At 34.5% G+C, this 26,366-nt stretch overlaps 1 protein-coding gene across 7 annotated transcripts in view; it reads left to right on the top strand.

Annotated features, from left to right (window-relative positions):
- ATRNL1 (attractin like 1) overlaps window positions 1–26,366 on the top strand; it is a 721,245-nt gene that overhangs the window by 35,572 nt on the left and 659,307 nt on the right. For all 7 annotated transcript variants that reach the window (XR_009497890.1, XR_009497891.1, XM_059899416.1 and 4 more), the window contains exons 5-7: window positions 515–723; window positions 13,698–13,872; window positions 16,438–16,525. Coding sequence is in view for 5 of the 7 variants with exons in the window: in XM_059899416.1 (XP_059755399.1) it covers window positions 515–723; window positions 13,698–13,872; window positions 16,438–16,525 (472 nt within the window). In the remaining 2 variants the exon portion in view is untranslated. The remainder of the gene's footprint in view (window positions 1–514; window positions 724–13,697; window positions 13,873–16,437; window positions 16,526–26,366) is intronic.

Here is a 26,366-nt window from a genome sequence, read left to right as displayed (position 1 = left end):
GAATTTACACAAGGGAGAATAAATATATAGTAGAATATAATCAGTTAGAGAGCCTTACAATAAAACTTGGTAAATATCCTTTTACTTCCATAACAGTGTATAGGTGATAGCATGCTGTTTAAGTATTATATAACCAGTTTAAATCTTGGCTTCTTATATTGTTTCAGGTATTCATGAATTTAATTTTTTTCTGTGAAATATATATTCAAAGCAGTTGAGTACTTAAGTCTTTACAAAACAGTGTGCTTGGAACTGTATAGATCCTGCAGATGTTGAGTATGTAGTCTTGGTAGCAGAGTAAACTCATTGAATGAACTGAGGCCAATTACAAATGTGTGTAACTGAATTGCTTTAGGGTTTAAAAGGTACAGAGTAAAGAATTGAAGTCGCATTGTAAAATTGCATTAAATGAAGCACGTAGACACAACATAAAAATTATAAAGTTAACAAAATATTAGCCAAAGTTCTTTTTCAGTTATCTTGAATTTGAATATATATGAATTATATTTTACAGAATCAATTCTTGTCCTAACAATTGCTCTGGTCATGGGAAGTGTACAACTAGTGTCTCTGTTCCAAGTAGAGTATATTGTGAGTGTGATAAATACTGGAAGGGTGAAGCTTGTGACATTCCTTACTGTAAAGCCAATTGCGGCAGTCCAGATCATGGTTACTGTGACCTAACAGGAGAAAAGCTGTGCGTCTGCAATGATAGTTGGCAAGGTAAGTGGCTTTTGAAACATTGATTTATGTATCTAATATATTAATACAAATTCTACACTCATTTGTTTTGCTGTAGTTTACACACCCAAATCTCATGTGTTTGTTTTATTTTTAGAATTTCAGTAACAGTCAACTTCTTAATAGCTTGCTTCTTCACAAGTAAAATCAGTAAAGATTTTGTCTACGTGCTATTTTGAGAATCAAGTGAAGTTATATATGAAACGCTTTAAATTGTAGACATGTGGTCATTATGATCTTCTTTAATTTTTTGTTGAGTTCCCAAAGATCTGGTGACGTGGCTGAAATTAACACGTGGTACATTCAAATTTGATTTATAATGGATAATATAAATAGTATATTGCAAAAATAGATGCTCATCTGGGAAGGTACTGGACTATATCAAAGTTGTTTCTTGGGAAAGACTGACCTCTTGTGGCTATGTTTTAAAAGAACATAGAGTATTTTTAAAAGTTTAGACGTTTTACAGCTGCTTATTGCAAAAGCAATGAGAAGAATTGGGGAAGAATTTCTAAACAATTTTTATAAATATATTATTAAAGATTAATTTTAGACTGCATTGAAGAGTTTTAGCTTACTTAAGTATTTGGGTATAAAATCATAAATCTTGTCATTGTGGAATTTAATGAAGAGATAGGTCCCAGTTATCTATATACTTACCCACCCAGAACTTGCTTTGTGCAGATTATATTTACGTATTGAGAACTTACTTTGTGCCAGTGTATTAATCCTGTTGATGGGGGAACTTTGACTCAAGAAATACATAATCCAAAGTTACATGATCATGTGTTATTATAATACAGTGTAACAGTAGTAGCAATAGTTCCTACCAGAGCTGTCTAAAGTAAAAACCAAAGAGAATGGTTTCATATTCAACATTCTTGAGACAAGTTAGAAAAAATGTTACTGAGTGTGCTGAGTACTTATTTAGAGGAATTATTTTAGGCTTTCCATAAATTATGCCCATTTTAAACCCATGTTATTTCATTAAAAAATTAGTTGCTCCAACCATATGAAATACCAGTGATTTCTTATTGAATTAAATTTGATTTCCTACTATGATTATGACAGATACAAATTTCTCAGTGTTTTTAATTATATATATGAGGCATATATTTTGTTGAGTGGCTATTTTAATAAATCATGACCTTTCTTCCCTTAAAAAGTGCCTTGAGGTATCTTTTTTTTTCCGTTTCAGTCTTGAAACTAAAATAACGTCCTTTTCTATGGAGAGAATAGTACACCAAGAATATATTTAAATTAAGGCCTGAGAGATAGAAGTATAGCTTATATGCATGGCGTTTTTCTGACTGGTCTTCATCTGCTATTAGTCCCCATCTCATTCTAACAGTCTTGAAAGCAAAAGAGGGATATATTTGTATAATATTCTCTATGAGCAGCTCTGTCCTTTTTTGTTCTTTACTTCCTTTTAGTAGTTATTCTTTAAAATGCTTTATTTTCTGGAGGTTTTGTAATATGTATCTGGTTGAAAATGTTATCTTTTGTTTTTCTGGCTTTTGTTTATCAGCATTTCGCATTTTATTATTCTTGTCAGGAGTGCCTGAAATCATAAAAATTCCTGGCTCTTAAATGTCTATAAGCAAATGAAAATGGGGAAGCCAATGCTGGGTTTGTTTACTTTTAAAGCAAAGTGATAATATGAATAAGTTTATATATATATATGTATTAACACATATATACGCATGTACACATATATTTAAAAAAATGAGAATAATGTTGAAGTGCTTTATTATAAAATATACAGAAATCAGATACATTTTTATACCACTATTAATTCTTTGTAATTAAATAATTCATCTCTGAATTGATATGAATGTTTTATGGGTAGTGTTTGGTGAAATGGATATTGTGCGTCTTTCAAGACAGATGATGTGCAGATTGGTTTCTTTGAGCCTCCAAACTGACTCCTGATTCTATATCTAAGGAAGCATAGCTTAAAGTAGGTGGGATTGTTGACTATATCACTAGGTTTTAATTTTAGATATATGGAATGGGAGAAATCATTGAGGGGAAATGGAGAGAGAGATTTGTTTCTAGGGCATCTGAGGAATGATCAAAGAACTGGAGATATTTGAAATGAGAGCTGAGGAGGCAATCTGTATGAGATTCAGAGTCTGGCAGTTTTTTTGTAATGTGTTATCTGGAACTGGATTCTTTGGGTTAAGAATAACAGATTGTTGCTACCTTCATTATGTTTTATCCATTTATGTTGGTTAATTTTACTTACTTTGTTTGGTTCTGTGCTAGTATATAAAAAGAAAATAAATGTTGTTTTCTAGAAACAGATTTTATTAAGAGAATCCAGAGGAAAAGCCTAGATTTTTGTTAAGCCTTGAATCTTGAATCCCCTTCCTCACATTTTTCTAGTGCTTGTCCCACCTAGGCTTCACATCTCCTTGTTTTCCAAATTTAGTTTTTCTATGTAACATCTCCTAAGAGTTTTGCTTAGCCATTACTATACTTTTTTCCCCCTTAACTTTCTCATGTAAGTGTTTCTTCCTTAACCATCTGCTGTCACCTTTTTACTGTTTTAGGCAATAGGAATATATTTTAAGACTAGAGGGCACCATTAAAGTCAACTGTCCCCCTTTTTCTGTGGAGAGCACTTATAACAACCAAAAGCTGAAATAGTAAAGAATATAGAAAATGCTAGTGCAACATTTTGAAAAGCACACAAGTTTATTGTATAATGTTTAATTTTGTTATAATGTATAGTTTTCAAAGACAATGATATATACATATCAAATAGATTACTTAAAGGGTAGAGACCTGTGTGGATTCATCTGCTTCTGTGACATCTTTCACTTAATAAAATGTAAGTCTTAATAAGTCACAGGAGGGAGAAAGACAACTTTGAAGAGCATTTTTTCTTTTAAGATGGCTTCCAAACATTGGGATAGATGAGGATTTTTTTTTTTTTTTTTTTTTTGGCCACACCACGTGGCATGCGGGATCCTAGTTCCCCTATCAGGGATTGAACCTGTGCCCCCTCCAGTGGAAGCGCGGATTCTCAACTACTGGACCACCAGGGAAGTCCTGAGGAATTTTTAAAAGGCATGAAAATCAAGAGATAATAAATTGGATTTATGTTCATATGTAAATAATACAGTAGAACATTAATTTTCAAAGCAGACTCTCAGATACGGTGTGTTCCCACCCCCCGACCCCCGTCAACTCCCTAATCAGAGTGGCTCCAGGTTTCTCTTACATAACTTTAAAAAATCGGAACCACTAGAAGTCTTTGATTTGATTGTAAGCAACAGAAACAGTTCTGGCTTATCTGAGCAGAAAAGGCAGTTATTGGAAAGTATGTCAGGGACCACTGTCTCCCAGCATTCATTCTTCCCTTCTTTTTAGTGATAGAATTGACTGAGTTTTTAGCTCAGCACATGGTTTCAGCTACATACCACATTTTTCCGCCTTCCTTGTGTCTAGTATGGTTATTGTGCTAAGTTTAGGTAAGTAGGATGTGAGTGGAAGTGCTGCGTGGGAATTTTACATCATTGAGATCTTTTCCAATGGCTGGTAAATGGCAGTAACTGTAGTAAGCAGTAGCACTTGCCCATTTGCCTCTAGAATGTTTTATGAGAGAGGAATTAACTTTCAGTTTTTTAAAGCAACTTATTTTTTGTTCTCTAAACCTGTAATCCGACTAATACAAAAGGACACTGGGTAGCTCACAAAGGAGATGGGAAGGCTGGAAAAACCTTGGTTAGAAAGGGGTAGGTGTAACAGAAGGCTAGGTGGGTTGGTTCCCAGCAAAGATGAAGCCACAGGAAAATTTGATTAGGATATTCCTGTTACTGCCACTGGGCCCTGGGGTACCACCACTGGTGTCTTTACTGTGGATACTGTATGCTACAGGCTTGGGTAGAAAAAATTCTAAATTCTCCCCACATCTTTGTATCACTTTTGAAGATTTGAAGGCCTGCTTAGTAAAATCTACTTGGCTAAACTTAGGTCTTATCCATACCTTGCTTGGCTGCCTTGAGATATAGAAATAGAGAATTTAACTTTTCTGAATTGTATAGTGGGAAAGGATTCCGTTTCTGAACAAAATTCACACAGTGAGAGATTTTCCCAAACTAGGAAGGGGGTTCAAATGATTGGAATCTTCTAAATAAATTAAAAAATCCAAATAAAGTATTTTAAAGTGTAGATTGTTGCCATAATTGACAAGGAATGGGCTGAATAGTTCTCTCATGCCTACTCAGAAAAACTTTGCAATGTGGAATAGATGGTAGGAGTAGACAGGTTGAAAAGATAAACGAGCAGACTTCAGGGTACAATTCTTTTCTTAATCTATTACAACAAAACATTTTCCACCTGTTTTATAGAGATGAAAAACAGGTTGCCAGGTTTTATATACAAGACCACTGCTTAGCCATTTAAAATTTGTCCCCAGTCCTTTCCTATTCCAGAATGCCCTGTTCAATCCTATCGTTCAGTCCTTTTACATGTCTTCAGGATATTCTTTATAGATATTCAGTGTTCCTTTTCAGTGCGGTTCAGACACTGTTTTCATGTAAGGATTGAAGTTGGTTGTTTTCAGCCTTTAGATGATTGATTAAAAGACAGTATCTTAATATGTAAATCAGGTAATTTGATAGTTTTTCATAGTGTTTCCGATTCTTTATTGAAAGTTACACTTTGGATTTATCTCAGTTCCTTGAATGTTCTTTGTCCCTAAATATTTCAAGGCCTTTCTTATTTCTGCACTTCCCCCTACAACACCCTCACCCCTTAACATTCTAAGACTGGGTCACATCCCCCCACGTGCTTTCATAGGACCCTATCTTTTAAATTTATAGCTTTTATCACATTTATGTTTGTGTGATTCTTTATTATCTTTCCTACTGGAATACAAACTCCATGAAGTTAAGAATGACTATGTTTTGATCACCTTTATGCCCACAGCATCTTCTGTAGTGCCAGTTGTGTAGTAGGCGCTCAAATTTTGTTGTTGTTGTTGAATGAATGAATTAGAAATGTATTAGTTGCTGGTTTAGTGATATGTGGACATTTAAGTATAGATGTTTTAGAAGACTAGTACTTCAATAACTTATGCAATTTACTTGATATATAAAGCATAATTTTAAATATTGAGGGAAACATTTGAATTTGAGCATCTGGTCAGTTATTTTCTTTCAGTCCTTTGGTTTTAGATTTTAGCATTTGCCATTGGGTGGCAGTATTGACTACCAGAGCATGCACTTAGACTCCATGGCATTATTCAGGTTGTAAAAACTTGATGATTTTGTTTGTTTTAGAAAAATATAAAATCTTTTAGCTCAGATCCATGAATATTTTATCAGACATTATTTTTTTTTCTGGGTTAGTCATATAACATATTAGGACAGAGTTAGTTACTTTAGGATAGTGTGTATAAGTACACATGAGACTATAGGTTGCTTTAAAGAAATTCACAGCATAGCTTACGTTTTCCTTTAGAAATTTAATAATAATGAACGTGATCTCTCTATTTAACTCTGTGGAGAGACAAACAACAGATAATGTGCTAGATTAAATTCTTCTCTTTTTGTTCATTTTCCCCACCTAGCAAAAACAGCAAATCCAACTTTTTGCAAGAGGCAATAAGTTTTTATTCCTCAGCTACTTGAAAAGTTGTTTAAAAATAAAAATAGTATTGAGGATGTATATATAACAAGCTTTATTTACTAATTCATTCATTTATTTTTGTTCATTTTATGTAACAAAAATTTTAGAGCTTCTTCCAAGTGCTAGGTACTATTCTAGGACCTTTGAATATATCACGGAACAAAGAAAGTAAAGATCCTTGTGGATCTTACATTCAAGCTAAGAGAGACAGACCATAGATAATCAACATAACATATATGTTATACATACAATATTTTAGAAAGGGATAAGTGTAATGGAAAAATAAGGTGGAGCTGAGAAGGGGGATAGATAGATCTAGGGATGGGAGTTAACAATTTTAAATAAAATGATCAGGTTAGGCCTTATTGAGAAGGTGACATTTGAGTAAAGACTTGAAGCAAGTGAGGGAGTTAGCTATATAGATATTTAGGAGAAGGGCATTTCAGGCAGAGGGAATAGCCATTGGCAAAGGCCCTAAGGCAGGAACATGCCTGGTGTGTGTGAGGGCCAGCAAAAGGCCAGTGTGCCTGGAATTGAATCACTGAGGGGCAGGTTGTCAGATGTGAGCTCAGAGAAGTTGCAGAGCAAGGAGATGATCGGGGATATGGAGGTAAGGTGCTGGAGTGATGGAGGTTTGTGAGGAATGGAGCTAGATGAGCTAAGCCTTAGTGTTGTAGGCCATTGGAAGGATTTTGACTTTTACCCTAAGTGAAATGGGGAGCCATTGTAGAATTTTGAGCAGGTGATTGATATAATCTGACTTAGTTTTAAAAGGTTCCTGTTGACTTCTATATTGAGAATAGACTACGAAAGCAGAGTACCAGTTAAGAGACTACTACTATAATTATAATCTAGATGAGAAATGATAGTAGTGTGGGCAGGCAGCAAAGAAGGTAAGAATTGCTTAATACTGAATGTGATTTTAAAACAGGGTTAATAGGATTTGTTGATGCATTGGATATGGGGGATGGGAGAAAGAAAAGAGTCAAGGATGACTTGAAGATTTTTTTGACCTTAGAGTAAGATAGAGTTGTCATCAGTTGACATGAGGAAGATTTTAGGAGGAAGATCAGTTTGAATTTGGTATGTTACATTTGAGATGTCTTTTAGACATCTAAGAGGAGATGTTGAAAAGGCAGTTGGAGTTTAGTGGAGAGAGGTCTGTATTGTTTGGGGCTGCTTGGCTTAAAAATGTTAAATTGGAAATGGTTGATGATACTTAAAGCCACGAGATCAGATGAGATCATGAGGGAAGGGAGTGTAGAGAGAGAGAATAGAACAAAGGGCTGAGCTGTGTGTTACAACAAAATTCACCGAATATTCTGTGCTAGACATAGGTTCCTTCCTTGTGGAAGGTTACCTAATGTTGAAATATTTACAACCACTTACTTTATTGCCTCTGACTTAGATAGGTGGGATAAACAAATCCTGCTTTCAATCCCAGCTATCTCTGTATTTGTCATTTTCAACTAATCAGAACCAGTCTATAAAGCTTTGTTTTCAAGCCTTTCACAACTCAAAAATAATAATTGGAAAGCACTGATCTTTGCTAACAGAAGGGCAGTTCCTTTCCATACTGTAATCACATCATTGACCTAAACTGTGAGAACCAAGTATTCTTGGAACAGATCTGGTGTAGTGATTACCACTCACAAATTCATTGTTCTGTAAAATTAGGATATTGTCAGAACAGCTGTGGACATTGAAAATACACTAAAATTGATAACTGTCCTTTGGAGATTGGTTTTATGGGCCTAGAAAATGTTTAGAATACTTTGGATACTGAAACAAAATCAAAATTTTCTGATGAGGTTAGAAGATAGGACTCTTGCAATGATGTTGTCTCATTTTGCCTTTTATTGTGGAGAACTTCAGATTCAGTATGATCATAAGACTATTTCTGGAGTGATTACAGTAAGTTACATGTACCTCTCTTCAAATCTTCTTCTCAGCATACTTTTCCTTTCCTATTAGCAGTCCAGTTTCTTTGTGGGAAATTGCCTTTCACTCATTGAGAGTAGTCTTGATGGGATGATAAATCCAGATACCTGTCTATTTTAAGCTTGGTTTTTCAGCCTCTTTTTAGAAGTTCTTTGAATTTCCCCATGTTTTTCCAACAAATATCCATTTTTCCTTAACCTAGCCAAAAGTAGTTTCTGTGGCTTACAACAAAAGAAATCTAGCTGATATACTACACTAGAGGTACTATTCAGGGAATTGCTGTTAAACTCACTTGAAGACTTTAAATTTTTATCCTTCTTTATGGAAGAAAAGTTATTTTAGAAAATTAATTTATATAAAGCAAATAAAAATTTTGTACTGATTTCCAGTATCAAAACAGAGATAGAGTCCCTTAGAAAAACTTTTCCAGTGCAAAATAGACTACTTTGGGAAGGAAGAAAGAATATAATTCAGTAGTTCTGGAATTGCTTTGGAGAAACTTTCAAAACTTTATAGTACTTTCTTTATTCTAGGTTTTGTCCTTTGCAATTATTTCTCAATTGTATTTACCTCTGATTATAGAAATTTTTAGTTGTAATTTTACTGTTTTCTTTTGGCATGTATATTTACTATACCTAATAATGCTAGGCTTCATTAACATATTTTGCCTGTAGACTTAATGATACTTAATTTCCTTGTATATTAAAATGAGAGGATGGACTTCATAATAGTAATAACGTTACTATTATGAAGGTTGCATTATAGTATTTAATGTTAAGTACAATCTCATTCAATCTTATTTTATTTTCACAGAATCTTATGTTCTTCTACGTATAATCTCCATGATTAAACTGAAGTTTAGAGAAGTTAATTCGTCCAAGGTTTCATAGCTAATAAGTTGGAAAGCGAGGTTTGACTTCATAGCTCTTGCTCTTAATCTTTTATGGCTCTAAGGTTGTTTTCATTCATTCATTCATTCATTCATGCAGTAAGTGAATACTGAGGCCAGTCATGTAAGAGTTGTGGGCCATGTTAAGGATTTTTATTTTTAGTGTGATGGGAAATCATTGAAAGATTTTGAGTTGGGAAATGATAAGAGTAGATTTATATTTTTAATCATTCTGGTTGCATTGTGGAGAGTTGAATGTGATAGGAAGGGAGCAAGAATGGAAATAAGTAGACCAGTTTGGAGACTGTTGCAATAGTCCAGGTGAGATTGGATGGTGGCTTGTACTAGGATGGTAGTTGGAAAGGAAAGGATCAGTGTTGAGAGCCTGATAGAGGTGATCGAATTTAAAAATGTTTATAATTGGTAAGGTACAGACACTTAGACACCAACCAATCACAACTGATGCTGACTTTAGGACTGGGGCAGGATCCTGGATGAGCCATGCTGTGCCAGGCATTACCCCTTTAGTTGTCTTTTGCGACGAGTCTGGATTATCTCAGAGGGGCAAGGGGAACTGGGAAGGGGAAGGCCTGGTACCTACAGCAGCATCTACTTAACAATCAGTGAAGCATTTCCATGTTTTAACAGTTGGAAAGGCTGTATTCCTGCGTACGTAATGAATGTCAGTCCAGCATTTGTTGGATATGGGTGTGGGAGAAAAAGAGAACTCATGAATAGCTCCAAGATCTTTGCCCTGAGCAACTGGGTAAATGGAAGTGCCGTTTACTGAGATGGTAAACACTGGTGAAGGAGCAGATTTGGAAGGGAAAAAATCAAGATTTTAGTTTTGGACATGTTAAGTTTGAGATGATTATGAGACATCCAAGTGGAAATGTCATGTAGGTAGTTTCATTTTGAGTCTGGAATTCAAGAGAGATTGTGAGGATGGAGGTATAAATTTAAGAGGGATGAGTATAATTCCACTTTGGATTGTAGAACAATCTCAAAAATTTGTCTCGCAGTAGCCTGTCACTAATGCCGAAAGTTACATCATTAGAAATTCATTTATGCTCTTTGGATTAACCCATGGAAAAGGTAGCATATTAAATCTTTATGAAAACCCACTGTAATGTGAATTAGTTTATTACATCTTTTCCAAGACAGCTGTGATCTGCTTACCTTGAGGAGATTCCCATATTGATTGATAAAAGTTATGCAGGGAGAATTATGCAGAGATGTTCCATAACAGGACAGATAATGAAGTGGTAGATTTTTCATGGATGTGTTTTTATAAAAAGGGAATCTTGGATGGCTTTAAATGATATTTAATGGGTGGTGAAGCCTTTGTGTGTATAAAGTGTTCTCTATAGTTATTTGTGTTTTAAATTAATATTCAGTTTATAAATTTACATTTTTAATCATTTTAGTTATGAGTGCAGAAAACTACAAATTAAGATATCTAATTTTCCTTAAACTTTTAAGTCATATTCATAAATCTTTCATTCTGTTTATAAACTTATTAATTTAGAGTAAAATAAAGACAATCTGTAGAGTTTGGTTATAGACCATTCCTTCTAATAACTGCTAGAAGTTACATAAAATAAGGTAGTAACAAAGAGGAAGAATTTGACTGCTGGTTTGCATAGAAAAGTAGATATTTTAGATTATAGAGTAAAAATTAAAAAATCTCTAAAATCCAATTTCTTGTATTAAATAACAGTATTTATCTGAAGTTAATAAATAAAATAAATTTAGTTATTAGCATTAGTTTCCTATAATTGCTGTAACAAATTACCACAAACTTGGTGTCTTAACACACATTTATTAATCTCTTACCATTCTGGAGGTTAAAAGTCTGAAATATGTTTCACTGAGCCCAAATCAAGGTGTTTTCAGGGTCACACTCCTTCTGAGGCTCTAAGAAAGAATCTGCATCCTTGACTTTTCCAGTAATAGAGTTTCAATCCCTACATTCATTAGCTCTTTTCCCCTACTCCATCTCCAAAGCATGGAGCACAGCATCCTGCTTCAGTGGTAATATTGATTTCTCCTTCTGTAGTCAAATCTCTCTTACAAGGACACTTGTGATTACATGTAGAGCCCTGTGCTCTAGAGCCTGCGAGCCACAGCTACTGAGCCCGCATGCCACAACTATTGACGCCTGCGTGCCTACAGCCCGTGCTCCGCAACAATGAGAAGCCCGCGCGCTGCAACAAAGAGCAGCCCCCGCTCACCGCAACTAGAGAAAGCCTGTGCGCAGCAACGAAGGCCCAGTGCAGCCAAAAATAATAAGTAAATAAAATAAATAAATTAAAAAAAAGAATAGATACCTAAAATACCTAAAATAAAAAAAAAATAGTACAAAGAATATACAAATGCCCTTTACCCAGATCAACCTATTTTTAACATTTTACCCTTTTTGCTTTATTATTCCTGATTTAAAATAAATCTATATTTTTCTTTTTAAGAAAACAAGATATAGCATTCAGACCAATTAGGTATACCTCTTATGTGTAATGTCCATATGATCTTATTTCTCTTCAGTTAAGTTAGAGGTTGGTAAACTTTTCTGTAGAAGGCCATATAGTAACTATTTTTGGCTTTGGGAATTGTATGATATCTGTTGCAACTACTCAACTCTGCTGAGTACTGCAAAAGTAGCCATAGATAATACTTAAATGAATGAGCATACTGTGTTCTTAAAAAACTTTATTACAAAAACAGGTAGTGGGTTGGATTTTGCTCATGGGCTGTTGTTTGCCAACCTGAGTTAAATGAGTTCTAAGTGGTTTAGAATTGTAGTTTAACTTTTTTAAACAAAAACCAGTGAGCTCCTTTAATTTCTTTGGTTACCAAGGAATAGTTCACAGTCTTTTCACTCAGAAGTTATAAAGTTTTCTATATTTGATTTAAAAGATTGTGTTGTTATCAAAGAGATAATCTAGGGTGCTATCTAATTTGTACCTGAAAAATACAGACTCATAGAATGTAAGCATTGAAAAGGACTTGGAAGATGAATGAATGAATGCATGGGTGAGTGAACAAATGAGAAAATAAAAACTGTAAAGGCTAATATTTCTGAAATTAGGGTCTGTTTGGAAGCTTTAAAATTTTGTGATTCAGTGATAATCCAGAACTTTTTGATATAAGCAAACTTAACATCAAGTGATTGATCTCATAATTGTGTAAAAATGCCACTTGATTGCAGTGCCGGCATTTGTGTTGACTGTTTAGTTAGGACCAAGTAGTATCCTTATTGCAGGCTAAAAAGAATATTGAAGAGTACTGATACTTTTGTGATAAGTGAAGGTCAACAGATGTTATGGCATATTATATGGATAAAAAAGGTTTGTAAAAGATAATTGAAAGAAAAGTGCTGGGAGAATTATGTTGTCAAAATAATATAGGTATCTTAAAGTTGCATAAAAAAGGTGCTATGGAATTGATATCATTTTCCACTTAGTACCAATGATTTACTTTGAGCAGAACAACACCATCCATCATTTTAAGCAAAAATTAATTTTAATGATTTTATAAGTTTGTTTATATACATAATTTATAAGTTTATGTTGGTTTTATATTTATAAAAGAACTTTAAACATAAGGACTTTATTTCTAGTTTTTGTTTAAGCATATGAGTTTCATTAGAATTAAATTAATCTGTGAGCCCTTAAATTTGATGAAAATACATTTCCTTTAGGAGCATTCCTTCCATAACTGAAGTTTGAGAAACACTGATCTAGCCTAGCCTGCTACATTTTACAGATGAGGAACCAAGACTCATGAGTAACATCATGAACGTGGATAGGAAAAGGCAGTGTTTTTAACTTGGAGTATTTACGTTATCCTGCACTGATTAATAGTTTTTATTTTATTATGCATAATAATTTTTTCTGTTTGAGAATAATAAGCCTCTCTACTGATGCCAATTTTGGTTGTTCTTAATAAGAATGATGCTAAGAAAAAATGTAATTTTATTTTTATATTTCTTTAATAGTTTACAATTTATGAATGCTTTAATTTCCACTGTCTTTAAAAAATTAAATATTTATAATAATCCTTAGGAGGTAGATTGTTATTTCTGTTTTATAGATGAAGGCTTGATGATGGCAAAGGTAAGCAGACTTTCCCAAGGTCACACTTTCAGTAAGAGACAGAAGTGGGATTTGAGTACATTGTTTTCTCTTCTAATATCCTATTAGCATACTGAAATAAATCTGAAATTTATATCATTTAAGTAATTCTTTCAGATTGTATTATTTATTTGAACGTATCCAAGTCTGATCTGAGTGTATAATTTTTTCCTCTGTAAGCATAACATTTGCTTTTAGGGTTTTCCTGTAAGTTATATTTCAGACCATTTATGTACATTATATTTATTAATACGATGAGCATTGGATTCTTAAATTCTCTTAATCCATGTATTCTGTTTCCACAATCTAAGGTCTTTATTTAATGCATTGTGTTGTTTGATTTTTTTAAATAGGTCCTGATTGTTCTTTGAATGTTCCTTCCACTGAGTCTTACTGGATTCTGCCAAATGTTAAACCCTTCAGTCCTTCTGTAGGTCGGGCTTCCCATAAAGCTGTTTTACATGGGAAATTTATGTGGGTGATTGGTGGATATACTTTTAACTACAGTTCTTTCCAAATGGTCCTGAAGTAAGTTTTCTTTTTTTTTTTTCAGACTTTCACAGTCTAATTTTTAAGCTGGATATTTTTGGGTAATAAGACTATCCTAAATGCCTTATGTTATTGATATACAAATTTATGAATGATTATTTTTGTAATAGTATCTGTTTGCCGCATAGGACTGATTTGAGAATATATAAACTCAGTGTATCAATAAGTTATTTGTCATTGGGCATATAGGTTTGTTCTATATAGATATTTCATTAACTTTCTAGAGTGCTTTTAATAAATTCTGAATAAGAAAATATTAACTTTAAATAAGCCCAGACCAGGCCAAGCCTATATTGGGCATTATGAATACTGCTACCTTTTATTTTTTCAGAATGAAGTATAATTGCTTATATAAAAGTACTTTCAGTTTTTCTGCAAATTTTAATTTACCTAAACTTTTACTTTGCATTTACTTTACAGGGTTTTGTTCGGAGAACAGTGCCAGTATTATAAGATAGGTTATGCATTTACTGTTGACTCAATAGAGATTGTCCTTTGCATGATTAGATGACAAGGAGAACTGCATGGATGCTAGCTTTATCTGATTTTTTTCAGCTGATAATTTTATTTTATGAACTATTCAATAACAGAATAAAAGAGGAAATAAGAATAATTTGATTATCAATGTTGTTTTCAGGGGTGATATTCATAATATGTAATAACTGATGCAACTTGGGCATCAACCAGTTGGAACCGACCCTGGACAGTGTACCATAAAGGTGTATACCCAAAAGGGTTGCCATATTTAGTAGATAAATATACAGGACACACAGTTAAATTTGAATTTTAGATCAACAGTGAATAATTTTTTAGTATGCGTAGGCCTCGTAATTTTATTTTATTTTTTGGTTTTGTCCCAAATATTGCATGGATCATACTTATACTACAAAATTGTTGTTTATCTGAAATTCAGGTTTAACTGGGCATTCTGTATTTTATCTGTAAACTCCAATTTCTGAAAATATTCGTCCTATTAATTTTGGGGATTAAAAAATTCTGTGTATAAGAGGAGATTGCTTTAAAACTATGATTGAATAAGACTGCAATTAAAGTATGAAATAAAATAAATTCTGGAGAGAGGGAGGAAGAATTTTAGGTAAATATTTAAGTGAACAATTAGAATTCTGTAACACAATAAATGAAGGATAAAATATAGTAGAAAGAATTGAAAGAGAGTTGGTAGGATTAAAATGAATTGTTAAGATATGCAAAGAACCTGAGGAACCGAGAGTTAAATGTGGAAAAGAAAAGCAAATTAACTATGATTCATGAAAATGAAAAGGTTGTGAAAATAAAGTAGAACTTTGGATTAAATTGTGGTATTTGCGAAGTAGAGTTGTGAAGACAGAGTATAGTTGTCAAGGAAACATGGAGATCCTAAAAGTTTGTGTTCTGTACAAGTTAAATAGCATATTTTAAATTAAGTGATGAATTTTACTTGATATTCTCCTAAACATATATTTTCCATTTGAACCAGATAGTTTAATTTTTTTTTTTGTCTGAAACCTGGCTCCTTTGGTTACAGTGTTTATTTAGTTTTATAGTAAACTAGAGGTATCAGCTTAGAAGTAATCAGCAACTTTGTTGCTGTTTTCACAGGTTAGAGAATATTTTTTCATTTTTCTGAATGTGGTTTAGTTGTAGGTAAGGATGTTTAAAAGCTTTTAGAAGTGGTGGTGTCAGTCATAAGTTGATTTATCTTCTGTAGTAGAATTTAATTGAGGTGTAGATGTTATGCTTAAGACAAATTATTCAGTAAATAATATAAAAGTTTTGTATTATTGTCTATTAAATTAGAGAGTATTTTACGGAACATTTATACATCGACATTAGAATTAATATGTATTCATGGGCATAGCAAATTGTTTTGAACACTTACTTTGTGCTTAGTACTTGGGATCTATCAGTGGACATAATGAATATCCCATCTTTGTGAAGTTAGTGAGGAAAGACAGGCAATTAGAAAAAAATGTAATTAGCATGATAAATATGAATATTATAAATAAATTATATATATGCACATATATTCATGTATAGATATAGATAGATAGCAAGATAGGTAGCAGGGGTAAGCAAATCAGGAATGCCAAAGAGGAGGGAGTTGCAGTCACAAATGTAGTGATGTAGGCTTCATGGGAAAGGTGAGAGCTGAGCAAAAACTTGAAGGGGTCAGACATTGGCAGCAAAGAAAGCCAGAAAAAAGCCTTACGGTAGGAGCTACAAGGAGGCCCAGGTGACTTTAAAAGTGTAGAGGAGCTCACTATTGTTTAGGTTAATCAGCTGGTTCAGAACAAATTAACTCTGGTAATAAATAGCCTAGTCAAGTTATTGTATATTATACATTCTGATGATTGAATCCTAATTTAGACTAGGTATATCTTGAGTGAGTCTCTATTAGAAATTTCTAATATGGTATATGAAATTATGAGTTTATTCTAATTGTTTTTGAATTTAATGAATATTTAAATACAAGAAAGCATATGCAAATTACAAAACTGAAAATGAATCTTAGCTTATGAAGTTATTTTTTTTTCTTGTTTTTAGTTACAATTTAGAAAGCAGTATATGGAATGTAGGAACTGTATCAAGGGGACCTCTCCAGAGATATGGGCATTCTCTTGCTTTATATCAGGTATGAATCCTGCTTTAAATTTTAATCTTTTTTTTTCTTTTTTTAGACTTTACCTTAGAGGAAAAAATACTAAATCTCAGATTTATTTCAAACATTTAATAAGAACAGTAGATCATATGAATCACAATAACTTGAGATGTCAAAGACTTTTATACTATTTTAGTAAAAAAAAAAGAGATTTTAATACAGTCCTCCATTGAACATGAGAAGAAATGAAGGTTGAGTTTTTGTCCATGATATACATTACAAAAATTTACCATTTTAACCATTTTTAAGAGTAGAATTCATTCAGTGGCATTAAGTATATTCAAGTTGTTGTACAGCCATTACTGTTACTTTCAGACCTCTTTCCATCTTGCAAAACTGAAACTCTATACCCATACAGTAACTCCTCATTTCCCCCTTTCCCCAGACCCTGCAAACTACCATTCTGCTTTCTGTCTCTGTGAATTTGACTATTCTAGGTACCTCATGTAAGTGAAATCATACAGTGTTTGTCCTTTAATGACTGGCTTATTTCACTTGGCATGGTGTCCTCAAGATTCATCCATCTTGTAGCATGTGTCAGAATTTCCTTCCTTTTTACGTCTGAATAATGTTCTGTTGTATGTATATATTGCACTGCATTTTGTTTATCCATTCATCCATCAATAGATAGTTGGGTTGCTTCCACCTTTTTGGTTATTATGAATAATGCTACTATGAACATGGGTATACAACTATCTTTTCAAGTCCCTGATTTCATTTCTTTTGGATAGATAGCCAGAAGTGGAATTGCTGGATTGTATGGTAATTCTATTTTTAATTTTTTGGGGAACTGCCATATTGTTTTCCACAGCAGCTGTAACCATTTTACATTCCTACCAGCAGTGCACAAAGGTTTCAATTCCTCCATATCCTTGTCAACACTCATTATTTTCCTCTTCCTTCCTTCCTTCCTAACTTCCTTCCTATATTAGCAATCCTGATGGATGTAAAGCAGTAGTATCTCATTGTGGTTTTGATTTGTATTTCCTTAATGATTTGTGATATTTAACATCTTTTCAAGTGCTTATTGGCTATTTGTATGCTTTCTCTGGAGAAACATATATTCAAGTCTTTTGCCCATTTTTAACTTTTTTTTTGGTGTTGAATTGTAGGAGTTCTTTATATATTCTGGATTTTATCCGCTAATTGGATATATGATTTGCAAATATCTTCTCTTATCCTGTGGGCTATCTTTTCACTCCATTGATAGTGTCCTTTGACGGGCAGGTTTTTAATTTTGAAACAGTCCAATTTATCTGTTTTTTCTTTTATTGTCAGTGCTTTTGGTGTCATATCCAAGAAATCATTGCCAAATCCAATATTATGAAGCCTTTTCCCTATGTTTTCTTTTAAGAATTGTGAAGTTTTAGTTCTTAGGTTGTTAATCTATTTTGAGTTAATTTTTGTTTAGGGTATAAAGTAAGGGCCCAATTTTTTTCTCTTACATGTGAATATTCAGTTTTCCCAGCATTATTTGTTGAAAAGACTTTTTTCCCCATTAAATGGTCTTGGCACTCTTGTTGAAAGCATTTGATCATATATGCAAAGATTTATTTCTGAGCTCTCTAGTCCTTTGATCTAGGTCTGTGTTTATTCCAGTACCACACTGTTTTGATTAGTGTAGTTTTGTAGTAAGTTTTGAAATGAAGAGATGTGAGACCTCCAACTGCAGTCTTGTTTTTCAAGTTTGTTTTATCTATTCGGGGTCCCTTAAGATTCCATATTAATTTTAGGATGGATTTTTCTACTTATGCAAAATGTCATTGGGATTTTGATAGGGATTGCTTTGTAATCAGTTATTTTTATGTATTTGTGGGGTTCATGAATTTAGCATGATTAAAATCAGGCTACTTAACTGGTTTTTATTTTGAATCAACAAAAATTCATGTATTTTGTCAACTGTGACTACACTCTTCAAATCAGAACTTATATATTTTCTGTGCTTGTTTAAGAAAATTTGGAAAACACAGGAGCAATGTAAAGAATAAACTACCACTGTTTTTTGCTATGCATATACATGTTTAAGAAATTAAATAAAAATCTCTCTATGTACATATGTATGTGGATATATGCTTCTTCGTTTTCTTTCAGTTTTGTTTTTTAGTTTTTTGATTTATTTCATTTTCTTGTAACAGCTTTATTGAGATATAATTGGCATACGATACAATTCATGTGTTTAAAATGTACAATTGAATGCTTTGTAGTATCTTCAGAGTTGTGCAATTATCTCTTGCAGGTTTGTCAAAATTGCAGTGTTGGGTAATCAATTTTAGAATATTTTCATCACCTTGTAAAGAAGTCCTGTACCCTTCAGCTGTCACCCCAAACCTTCTCATTCTCCCAGCTTTAAGCAATCATGAAGCTGTTTCCTTTCTCTGTAGATTTGTCTTTCATATAAATGAAATTGTTTACTATGTAGCTTATGACTGGCATGTTGCAGCATATATCAGTACTTAATTTTTATGGTTAAATAATATCTATTGTATGGATATTTTACATTTTGTTTATCCATTTATCAGTTGATGGGCACTTGGGTTGTTTCCCCTTTTGGCTATTATGAATAATGCTGCTATGAACATTCATGTATAAGTTTTTGTGTGGACATATTCTTTCATTTCTCTTGGGTATATATAGAGTTGAAGTTGCTGGATCATATGGTAACTGTTAACTTTTTGAGGGACTTCCTGACTGTTTTCCAAGGTGGTTGCACCATTTTATAGTCCCGCCAACTTTGTATGAAGGTTCCAACGTGTACACATCCTCGCTAAGACTAGTTAATCTGTCTTTTTGATGATAGCCATCCTAATAGGTGTGAAGTGGTACCTCATGTTTGATTTGCATTTCCATGTTGACTAATGATGCTAGTCATGTGCTTTTTTGGGTATTTGTATTTTCTTTGGAGAAATGTCTATTTAAGTCCTTTGCCCATTTTTAAATTTTTGATATGTCAGAGTTCTTTATATATTCTAGATACAAGTCCCTTATCAGATACATGATTTGCAAATATTTATTCCACTTCTTTTACTTTCTTGATGGTGTCTTTTGAAGCACAAAAGTTTTTAACTTTGATGAAATCCAGTATATCTTTTTTTTCCCTTTTGTTTCTTGTGATTTTGGTGTCATATCTAAGAATCTATTGTCAAATCTAAGGTCATGCATATTTAGCCCATGTTTTTTTTTAAGTGTTTTATAGTTTTTTTGGCTCTTACGTTTAGGTCTTTTATCCACTTGAAGTTTTGTATGTCATGTGCAGTAAGGATTCAGGTTCACTCTTTTGCATGTGACTATCCAGTTCTCTTAGCACTGTTTGTTGAAGAGACTATTCTTTCCCCATTGAATGGTCCTGGCACTTTTGCCAAATATCAATTAGCCATAGATATATGGATTTTTTTCTGGACTCTTAGTTCTGTTGATTTGTATGTTTCTCTTTTTGCCAGTAGCATACTATCTTGATTACTTTTGCTTTGTAGTAAGTTTTAAAGTTGAGAAGTGCTAATCCTCCAATTTTATTTCCATATGCATTTTGGAATCAACTTGTCAATTTCTACAGAGAAGCCATTTGGAATTTTAATAGAGATTGCATTGAATCTGTAGATCAATTTGGAGAGTATTGCCATCTTAATAATATCAAGTCTTCTGATCCATGAACACGGGAGGTCTTTCCATTCATTTAGATCTTTCAGAATTTCTTTCAACAATGTTTTGTAGCTTTGAGTATAAGTTTGGAATTTCTTTTGTTAAATTTATTCCTAGTTATTTTATTCTTTTTGATGCTTTTGTAGATTGAATTGTTTACTTAGTTTCATTTTTGGATTGTTCATTGCAAGCTTATAGAAGTATAATTGATTTTTTGTACATTGATCTTTTATTCTGCAATGTTGCTGAAGTCATTTATTAACTCTAACTGGTTTTTTTAAGATTTTTTTTTAAACATCTTTATTGGAATATAATTGCTTTACAATGTTGTGTTAGTTTCTGCTGTATAACAAAGTGAATCAGCTATATGCGTATATATATATCCCCATATCCCCTCCCTCTTGTGTCTCCCTCCTACCCTCCTTTTCCCACCCCTCTAAGTGGTCACAAAGCACCGAGCTGATCTCCCTGTGCTATGCGGCTGCTTCCCACTAGCTATCTGTTTTACATTTAGTAGTGTGTATATGTCAGTGCTACTCTCTCACTTCATCCCAGCTTACCCTTCCCCCTCCCTATGTCCTCAAGGTCATTCTCTATGTCTGCGTCTTTATTCCTGTCCTGCCCCTAGGTTCATCAGAACCATTTTTTTTAAGATTCCATATATATATGTTGGCATACGGTATTTGTTTTTCTCTTTCTGACTTACTTCACTCTGTATGACAGACTTAGGTCCATCCACCTCATTACAAATAACTCAATTTCGTTTCTTTCTATGGCTGAATAATATGCCACTGTATATAGGTGCAACATCTTCTTTATCCATTCATCTGTCGATGGACACTTAGGTTGCTTCCATGTCTTGTCTACTTCAGGACAATAGTGCTGCAGTGAACATTGTGGTACATGACTCTTTTTGAATTATGGTTTTCTCAGGGTACATGCCCAGTCGTGGGATTGCTGGGTCATATGGTAATTCTATTTTTAGTTTTTTAAGGAACCTTTGTACTGTTCTCCATAGTGGCTGTATCAGTTTACATTCGCACCAACAGTGCATCTCCACATCCTCTCCAGCATTTATTGTTTGTAGATTTATTGATGATGGCCATTCTAACTGGTGTGAGGTGATACCTGATTATAATTTTGATTTGCATCTCTCTAATGATTAGTGATGTTGAGCATCCTTTCATCGGTTTGTTGGCAGTCTGTATTTCTTCTTTGGAGAAATGTCTATTTAGGTCTTCTGCCCATTTTTGGATTGGGTTGTTTGATTTTTTAATATTGAACTGCATGAGCTGCTTGTATATTTTGGAGATTAATCTTTTCTCAGTTGCTTCATTTGCAAATATGTTCTCCCATTCTGAGGGTTGTCTTTTCGTCTTGTTTATGGTTTCCTTTGCTGTGCAAAAGCTTTTAAGTTTCATTAGGTCCCATTTGTTTATTTTTGTTTTTATTTCCATTTCTCTAGGAGGTGGGTCAAAAAGGATCTTGCTGTGATTTATGTCATGGAGTGTTCTGCCTATGTTTTCCTCTAAAAGGAAGCATATTTCCTTTATGCCTACTTTCTGGGGAGTTTTTATCATAAATGGGTGTTGAATTTTGTCGAAAGATTTTTCTGCATCTGTTGAGATTATCATATGGTTTTTATCCTTCATTTTGTTAATATGGTGTATCACATTGATTGATTTGTGTATACTGAAGAATCCTTCCATTCCTGGGATAAACCCCACTTGATCATGGTGTATGATCCTTTTAATGTGCTGTTGGATTCTGTTTGCTAGTATTTTGTTGAGGATTTTTGCATCTATGTTCATCAGTGATATTGGCCTGTAGTTTTCTTTCTTTGTGACATCTTTGTCTGGTTTTGGTATCAGGGTGATGGTGGCCTTGTAGAATGAGTTTGGGAGTGTTCCTCCCTCTGCTATATTTTGGAAGAGTTTGAGAAGGATAGGTGTTAGTTCTTCTCTAAATGTTTGATAGAATTTGCCTCTGAAGCCATCTGGTCCTGGACTTTTGTTTGTTGGAAAATTTTTAATCACTGTTTCAATTTCAGTGCTTGTGATTGGTCTGTTTATATTTTCTATTTCTTCCTGGTTCAGTCTCGGAAGGTTGTGCTTTTCTAAGAACTTGTCCATTTCTTCCAGGTTGTCCATTTTATTGGCATATAGTTGCTTTTAGTAGTCTCTCATGATCCTTTGTATTTCTGCAGTGTCAGTTGTTATTTCTCCTTTTTCATTTCTAATTCTGTTGATTTGAGTCTTCTCCCTTGTTTTCTTGATGAGTCTGACTAATGGTTTATCAATTTTGTTTATCTTCTCAAAGAGCCAGCTTTTAGTTTTATTGATCTTTGCTATTGTTTCCTTCATTTCTTTTTCATTTATTTCTGATCTGATCTTTATGATTTCTTTCTTTCTGCTAACTTTAGAGTTTTTTTGGTTCTTCTTTCTCTAATTGCTTTAGGTGTAAGGTTAGGTTGTTTATTTGAGGTTTTTCTTGTTTCTGGAAGTAGTATTGTATTGCTATAAACTTCCCTCTTAGAACTGCTTTTGCTGCATCCCATAGGTTTTGGGTCATCGTGTTTTCATTGTCATTTGTTTCTAAGTATTTTTTGATTTCCTCTTTGATATTGTCAGTGATCTCTTGGTTATTTCGTAGCGTATTGTTTAGCCTCCATGTGTTTGTATTTTTTACAGTTTTTTCCTGTAATTGATATCTAGTCTCATAGTGTTGTGGTCGGAAAAGATACTTGGTACAATTTCAATTTTCTTAAATTTACCAAAGCTTGATCTGTGACCCAAGATATGGTCTATCCTGGAGAATGTTCCATGAGCACTTGAGAAGAAAGTGTATTGTGTTGTTTTTGGATGGAATGTCCTATAAATATCAATTAAGTCCATTTTGTTTAATTTGTCATTTAAAGCTTGTGTTTCCTTATTTATTTCATTTTGGATGATCTGTCCATTGGTGAAAGTGGGGTGTTAAAGTCCCCTGCTATGATTGTGTTACTGTCGATTTCTCCTTTTATGGCTGTTAGCATTTGCCTTATGTATTGATGTGCTCCTATGTTGGGTGCATAAATATATACCATTGTTATATCTTCTTCTTGGATTGATCCCTTGATCATTATGTAGTGTCCTTCTTTGTCTTTTGTAATAGCCTTTATTTTAAAGTCTATTTTGTCTCATATGAGAATTGCTACTCCAGCTTTCTTTTGATTTCCATTTGCATGGAATATCTTTTTCCATCCCCTCACTTTCAGTCTGTATGTGTCCCTAGGTCTGAAGTGGGTCTCTTGTGGACAGCATATATACAGGTCTTGTTTTTGTATCCATTCAGCCAGTCTGTGTCTTTTGGTTAGAGCATTTAATCCATTTACATTTAAGGTAATTATCGATATGTATGTTCCTATTACCATTTTCTTAATTGTTTTGTGTTTGTTTTTGTAGGTCTTTCCCGTATCTTGTGTTTCCTGCCTAGAGAAGTTTCTTTAGCATTTGTTGTAAAGCTGGTTTGGTGGTGCTGAATTCTCTTAGCTTTTGCTTGTCTGAAAAGCTTTTGACTTCTCCATCAAATCTGAATGAGATCCTTGCTGGGTAGAGTAATCTTGGTTGTAGGTTTTTCCCTTTCCTCACTTTAAATATGTCCTGCCACCCCCTTCTGGCTTTCAGAATTTCTGCTGAAAGATTAGCTGTTAACCTTATGGGGATTCCCTTGTATGTTATTTGTTGCTTTTCCCTTGCTGCTTTTAATATTTTTTCTTTGTATTTAATTTTTGATAGTTTGATTAATATGTGTCTTGGCATGTTTGTCTTTGAGTTTATCCTGTATGGGACTCTCTGCACTTCCAGGACTTCATTGACTATTTCCTTTCTCATGTTAGGGAAGTTTTCGACTATAATCTCTTCAAATATTTTCTCAGACCCTTTCTTTTTCTCTTCTTCCTCTGGGACCCCTATAATTCGAATGTTGGTGTGTTTAATGTTGTCCCAGAGGTCTCTGAGACTGTCCTCAATTCTTTTCATTCTTTTTTCTTTTTTCTGCTCCCTGGCAGTTATTTCCACCATTTTATCTTCTAGCTTACTCATCCATTCTTCTGCCTTAGTTATTCTGCTATTGATTCCTTCTAGAGTATTTTTAATTTCAGTTATTGTGTTGTTCATCACTGTTTGCTATTTAGTTCTTCTAGATCCTTGTTAAATGTTTCTTGTATTTTCTCCATTCTGTTTCTGAGATTTTGGATCATCTATACTATTACTTCTCTGAATTCTTTTTCTGGTATGTTGCCTAGTTCATCTTCATTTATTTGGTCTTGTAGGTTTTTACCTTGCTTCTTCGTCTGTAATGTATTTTCTTGTCGTTTCTTTTTTTTTGATGGTTGGGGCTGTATTCCTGTCTTACCGGTTGTTTGGCCTGAGGCATCCAACACTGGAGTTTGCAGGCAGTTGGATAGAGCCGGGCCTTGGTGCTGAGAGGAGGACCTCTGGGAGGCCTCACTGTGATTAATTTTCCCTGGGGTGTGAGGTTCTCTGTTAATCCAGCGGTTTGGACTTGGAGCTCCTACCACAGGAGCTTGGGCCTGACCTCTGGCCTGGGAACCAAGCAAAAAAAAAAAAAAAAAAAAAAGAAAGAATGAAAGAAAAAAGGAGCAGTACAATATCAAAGAATAAAAAAACAAAAAGATTTGAAAGATAAAAAATATATTAGGAAAAGTAAAAATATAATTGCAACAACTGCAAGAAGGTAAAATAAAACCACAACAGAAAAAAGAAAAAAAACGGTGGGGGGAATAAGCCAAAAGGAGAGAACAATAACAAGTATAAAGAATAAAATATTGAGGATATGGGGAGGGGGTGGGGTGAGATGTGACAGGGTAAGAGAGTGTCATGGACATATATACACTACCAAATGTAAAATAGATAGCTAGTGGGAAGCAGCCGCATAGCACAGGGAGATCAGCTCGGTGCTTTGTGACCACCTAGAGGGGTGGGATGGGGAGGGTGGGAGGGAGGGAGATGCAAGAGGGAAGAGATATGGGAACATATTGTATATGTATAACTGATTCACTTTGTTATAAAGCAGAAGCTAACACACCATTGTAAGGCAATTATACTTCAATAAAGATGTTTAAAAAAAAAAACAATTAAAAATGTACAGGAAAATTGGGCCAATAGTATGGAGAGTGCCCATTTGCCCAACTGCTGCAGTTTCCCCTGTTATTAACGTCTTATATTAGTATGGTATATTTATTACATTTAAAAAACCAGTAATGATATGTTATTATTAATTAAATTCTATAGTTTTATTAAAAAAAAAAAGAATAAAATAAAATTAGAAAATAAAAGATTTATTAGGAAAAATAAAAATATAAATGAATCAACAAGGTAAAACAGAACCCCAATCTAAAAGACGAAAAAGAGAAAGAAAATAAAAAGCCTTGGCTATGTGGGAGGAGTTTAGTTGGGGGTGGAACTTAGGCAGGGGTGGGGTTTAGGGTGGACGGGACCTAGGCAGGTGGGGAGGTGTGACATTTGAGCATGGGGCGGGGCCTAGGCTCAGGACCCATGTAGCCAGAAAAGGCACTGGGGGCGGGGCGTGTGTGGGGCAACGTTCAAGCGTGGGGCAGGGCCTCTGGTTAGGACCTGGCAGGAGGGAAGAGGCAGCAAGTGGAAAGGAGGGCCTCTGGAGGGTGGAGTTCCAGAGTTTGGAGGTAGGGCCCTGGGTGAGGGTGTGTTGGTGGGGTTTAGGCCCAGCCTGTTGGAGGGGGTCTCCATGTGTAGAGATGGGGCCCTGGCTGGGGGTGCAGGGGCAGGGTTTGGGCTCTGCACGGCAGGAGGGAGGCTCCGAGGGCAGAGGATTAGGCCCGGGAGCCCAACAGTCTTCCCAGTGCCTAAGTGGACAGGGAAAGCGCTGGCCCCCTTCCCTTCCGTTCCTTCACGTCCCTCCTGCACCATCTCCCCCAGGGTCTCCCCCAACCCGTTGGATCCCTAACTATGGGTGGGCCCCACTGGGTGTAGGAACTCCTCCCCTCCCCCAGCCGCCCCTCAGGTGTGCCGGTTCTGGAGGTCCAGCCTTTGCTTTTGCTCCCCCTTCCCTCCCACTTCCTCAGGACCTGCACGGCTGGAGGGGGCCTCGGTGGGCAGAGGATCAGGCCTGGGATCTCAACAGGTTCCTGGGGGTCCAA

Source organism: Balaenoptera ricei, chromosome 16, assembly GCF_028023285.1.
Source record: "Balaenoptera ricei isolate mBalRic1 chromosome 16, mBalRic1.hap2, whole genome shotgun sequence".
NCBI classification, from domain to species: Eukaryota; Metazoa; Chordata; class Mammalia; order Artiodactyla; family Balaenopteridae; genus Balaenoptera; species Balaenoptera ricei.
This window is presented reverse-complemented; position numbering and strand designations above follow the sequence as displayed.